The sequence below is a fragment of the Perca fluviatilis genome, chromosome 9 (assembly GCF_010015445.1).
Source record: "Perca fluviatilis chromosome 9, GENO_Pfluv_1.0, whole genome shotgun sequence".
NCBI classification, from domain to species: Eukaryota; Metazoa; Chordata; class Actinopteri; order Perciformes; family Percidae; genus Perca; species Perca fluviatilis.
In genome coordinates this window covers 9,540,629-9,545,761 of record NC_053120.1, presented here as the reverse complement: position 1 = coordinate 9,545,761, position 5,133 = coordinate 9,540,629, and the positions used below count along the sequence as shown (strand labels likewise).

The window sequence follows — 5,133 nt, the reverse complement described above, 5'->3', positions numbered from 1 at the left end:
TTAAACATGGGTGAGTTTCATGCATCTTTCTTATGGGTTTACATTGTTTTGGCAGGCTGATGTAGGGAATTATGTCTAAAATAAGGCCCTGAGGCCTGTCAAATCTGACTCCAATTTATTAATTGTTGCACCTTCTTTCATCGGACTTCAGTTTACCAGAACACAAGGATCAATCTGAGGTGAAGGGTTCAGTTAAGCAAGTTTACTCAAGTCCAGCCTTTAAGCTTACAAAACACAATTGTGGGTTCACAAAAATGACATTAAGTTTCCCTAACTGCAGACATTGTATACAGAGTTCAAGTCAGCACAATCTGTCAGATTATGAACCCCGTCTAACCATATTCCTAATCTTTTTATCATCTTGCTTGAAGGCGTTGTGGTATCTGGCCCTATAAGTTTAAAGTCTGTATAAAAGCTCAAATGTGCGGAGTCATCAGGAGCACTGTGGCAGCGCAGTGGGTAATGATTTACCTCTCTGTGGAGTGATTTTTGCTGGGATGTTTTGAGTGGAGATCAGTGATTGGTGGCTGCGGGGGTCCAAGGGAGTTTTGTTTTGGTACTTGGACTTTTACCTTTACTTTGCTAACTTACATTTTCCTATGTTATCTAACCTGTTGCCTAAACATAGCCAATATAAGCTATGGTTTTTAGAGCAGGGGGAGCGTATGTTATATGTATATTTGTACTCTGCGGGTTCTGCAGGACTCGTTATTAATGCTGAAAACTTGATGTAATATAACCTTTATGATAAAGTATGGTGTCAAGCAAATTTCCTCCTCCACACATCTTCACATCATCGCAACTCAAGATACAACAATGTCTCTCTCCTCCCTCCAGCCAGATTCTCCAGCTCACACACACCCTCCTATTCCACTTCTCCGTCTGGTACAGAAAAACACACCCTCCCATTCCTGACCTGTAAGGTAATCAAAGCTGAAGTGAACTATCTGTGTCCTGAGTCTATACATAATACAGGGAATACAACTTCAATACCAAGAATGACCCATCCAGATTATAGAAATATTTCTACAGCCGTGTGTGTTTGTGTATGAGAGTTCATCATCGCTATTAGTATATTTACAGAGGCAGAGGGAAGCCAGGTTAACCAATAATTTTGATGCTTTTACAATTTAAATGCACTTATTTGCTCCTAAGTTGCAGCTCTTTAGAAACACCTCTAAATGTAACAGAAGCATGACAACATACAGTACATTCTGCTTATTAAGCAGGTAAAAGATACCATATTCCCCATCTTTATTAAATGTTAGTATTACAATTTATATTTGGCACTAAACATGAACACTAAAATCAGCAGGGTATCCGTCTCGACCGAAGTGGTTTATTTTATTATTTTTTGTATAATCTCCATTGGGCTTAAATAATTTCTGTATTCATTAATCTGCAATGTACTACAGTATATTGTCTGTCCTGTAGGGGTTAACAGTCGGGCCACTTGATGTTAGATTCTCTGCATTAAGGTATGTTACATCATTTTTAGAAAATGTAATTTGTATTAAATAACTCTTAAATTAAAGGGGTAATTTTATCGAAGCGTCAAACATTGTTCTGCCCTTTTAAAAGATATACACATAATGATTCAAAATAAAATCTTTCGGCATCTTCAGTGGAGGGTTTGCAGTGACATCCGTTCATCTCATTTTCAAATGTCTATCTTAGTTGTGCCAAACAAGCAGTATGTTAAATAATCTTAGGTTATTCGTGGTTCTCATAATGTCATGAATCACATCACTGCAGGGAATATTTAAAAAAAAAAAAAAATTACATATATACTGTGTGTATGTGTATATATAATATATACACAGTATATATTATATACTGTTATGTATAATTTTTTTTATATATATATATTTGGTTTATATACTGTATATTTTTTAACTTCCTACTTATTTAAATAATTTCAGCACTCAAACAATTTACTGTAACTGATATATTTAGCTTTATTCTTGAAAAAAGAAATGTTGAGGGGTCGCCCTGGTCGCTCACCTTGTGAACTATGTACTTAGGCTCAGTTCTCACTGCAGCGGCCCAGGTCCGAGTCCGACCCTTTTCTGCAGGCCACCCCCCCCCCCTCTTTCTACCACCTTTCCTGTCTTCATCTGTCCTATCAAATAAAGACCCAGAAGCCCAAAAAAGAATCTTCAAACAAAGAAATGTTGAGTTGTACTCATAATATGGTAGGTTACATATGTGGAGGCAGAACAGAGACAGAGATCAAGTATGTTTTATTATAATGTTCACAGTTAAAGTGGAGGATAAGTCTGCACGCTCTGTAGATTACTTTCAGATGCCTCTCACTGGCAGGTAGGCAGGAGAATCACACCCCCATTACACCTCTGACGCATTGCCACTGCACCGACTGGTACTCCTCTGGCACACCTGAACTCAATTATTTCATCATGAGAGAAAAATGTACTGTCACTAGATTTTATAGTAATGTTGTGTTGTCTATAGAGGTCTTCATTCACAATACAGGGTTCTGAAAGAGACAATGGACAAATAGCATTTTGTTAATAGCAACTTAATTGCTTCCTGAATTTTCTATCACCATAGTCCCTAAACTTATGTAGAAATGCAGGAAATGGGATTCAAATTGAAAAACAATTTGGGCGGAGGACCCCCACACCCCTTGTTTTGTTTAGTGTCTCTCTCAATTTTTATTTAATAAAGATTTCCAGAAATAAAGCTCTCTGTAAGTTTGTCCCATAACTGTCTGTCTCATTGTCTCCATTTTTATAATGTGAAGCACTTTGTGTTGCATGACTTTTTTAATAAAAGGTGCTATGCACAAATAAAGTTTGATTGATTGATGAGAAGAACTGTAACTTACTGAGGCATCTCATCTGTCCGGTCCATTCACCGCTGATACAGGTTCTGTTAGGCCCACCCTCCATGGTGTAGTATCTTTGACACATGAATTCAACCCTTTCTTGATGGCTGTAATTACTTTTAATGGTGTACTTGATGTCTCCATCTGTGAGAGGTGGTGGACTCCCACAGCCTACACTCTCTAAAAAATATATGGGTACAAGTTGAGGTATTAGATTGTGGCACAGTGACCGGTAAATTACACTGAAAGGAACAGAAAGGGCCAATTGTGAAATAATTTTTAAAGTCTGGCCACAGCAATATCAGATGCAAATTCAGCATGGAAAATGGCAATCTGATAAAATGATTAAAAAGATAAAAGAAAAAGTAACTCTGCTAACATTCAAGAAATGCAAGCCATGTTGTTTTAGGGACCTGAACAGGGTCGTCCCCTTAGCCCTTCTTCTCTTTGAGCTTTTAAACCCTTTGCCATTGTTTGGAGAGTGGACAGTAGGGATGACCAGAAATGTTATGATATGCAGTTTTAACCAGACCACGGTAAATCTCAAAACATGTATTTATACTACAAACATTTTTAAGTTTTAGGATTATAAATTGCATATACATATTTCCTGTCAAATCTGGTTTCCTTTTCCTTTCTATTTTTTTCCCCCTATATCACAGAGAAGGCTGTGGAGTCTTCAAATTCTATTTCCATTTTCTAAGCTTTTTCCCCACTTTTAAAATACAGACACAAAAGTAACTCCTTATGACAGTAACCTAAGAAATATAAAGTTAACTTCAAAACCTCGACAAAGTGGATTTGGTGTCCATCCATCTCTGTTGCATGAGGCCCTGGTAGCACCATCTGTGCTCTCGTAGCCTGTCTTACACCAATATCTTGTACAGCTTGAAATAGATTTTTTGGTTTACTTTTTTTGCTTGTTACAACTTGCCCGTAGGGCAATAAAGATTAATTAGCAATGCATTGTTGAAGTCCAGACAACACGTCGTCATTACATTTGGCCTCAGCCCACCAGCCTTTGTTTGTGAAAAGCTTATAACCTTTTCTGAAACTTGGTGGAAGTGTGTAACACGGGGCAAAGATAAATACAATACATTTTGGAGCAGATCTGAATCACTTTAGAGGCTAAAATCAGTGCATATTCTGCCTCACAGTGCTAGTCAAAAAAACAATAAAAACAGAGACGAGGTTTAGTATTTCGCAGGCATTATTACTTTGACAGCTTAAATCCTAAATCATGAATTCAAGTTGTGAAAACACTAAATTCAGGCTAAAGGTTTCAAAAGCTCAATTGGCATATTTAGAATGTTAACACGTCTTAATACCAGTATTTTCTTTTTACCCTGGTTGACTCACAGTGTTTACCATGACAGAGATCAGAGGCCTGGGTTCCAGGTAGAAGGTTTAACAAACTCTGAGTCTAACCATGATGTCTGAGTTGATTTACCCTGAGATGGGAAACTCAGAGTTTTCACTAAACCTGCTTTCTGGAACGGGCCTCTGAACAATAGCTTGAACCCTACCCAAAGCAGCACTGGATCACCACACACAAAAGTGGCAAACATAAATACTATTTTTCACCCTATACATTCATAATGACGTTCAGAATCTTGAAAAGTCAGCAGGCTAGTTGCTTTGGTTGGTTGTAGCGCTATCCTATTGCGTGCAGAGGGAATTTGAAAGACAACCGTTTATCCCGACCCTCGGATTGAGTCCTGCCAATGGTGAGTTCCCAGACCCAACATCTTGATTGTGGGTCTGGCATGTCAGGCTACTATACATTCATAAAGACATTCAGAATCTTGAAACGTCAGCAGGCTACACAACACATCTTTAAAACTGGAATATTCTCAAAAACCTTCTGTGTGACTTTCTGAAATGCATTTTGTACGTACCTGTGCATCTTATGTTCTTCTCCTCGCATTTCCCATCATTGCATAGAATCGTGTCTTCTCCCACCATATCATAGCCATCATGGCACTGATAAGTCACTGGAGAGTCAGACAAGTATTCCATCTGATAAGGTGTCTGAACAAATGCATTCTTAACTTTAGGTGGGGGTTGCAGAGCTTGGCAGTTGCTGCAAGAGTTGAAAGCATGTACAGTGTTGGGTTACACCCTGTCATCTTTTTATAAATTCATACATCTGATAAAGTAAGACGATGAAAGAAGAAAATGACTCACGTGTACAAATATCTTTGGGTGATATTTCATTTGACGTCCATTTTCCCCCGCGACAAGTTAAGTAGTTAACCCTAGGGCTGTATCCTGTGTTACAAATA

The 5,133-nt window shown here is 38.1% G+C and overlaps 1 protein-coding gene across 9 annotated transcripts in view; it reads right to left on the bottom strand.

Moving 5' to 3' along the window:
• Positions 1–2,226: 2,226 nt before the first annotated feature.
• The window catches only part of LOC120566011 (complement factor H-like), a 159,031-nt gene continuing 156,124 nt past the window's right edge, over positions 2,227–5,133 (bottom strand). For all 9 annotated transcript variants that reach the window (XM_039812203.1, XM_039812202.1, XM_039812205.1 and 6 more), the window contains 2 exons: positions 2,849–3,028; positions 2,227–2,497 (listed from right to left, as the gene is read on the bottom strand). In XM_039812203.1, coding sequence (XP_039668137.1) covers positions 2,313–2,497; positions 2,849–3,028 — 365 coding nt within the window. In that variant the 3' untranslated portion in view covers positions 2,227–2,312. The remainder of the gene's footprint in view (positions 2,498–2,848; positions 3,029–5,133) is intronic.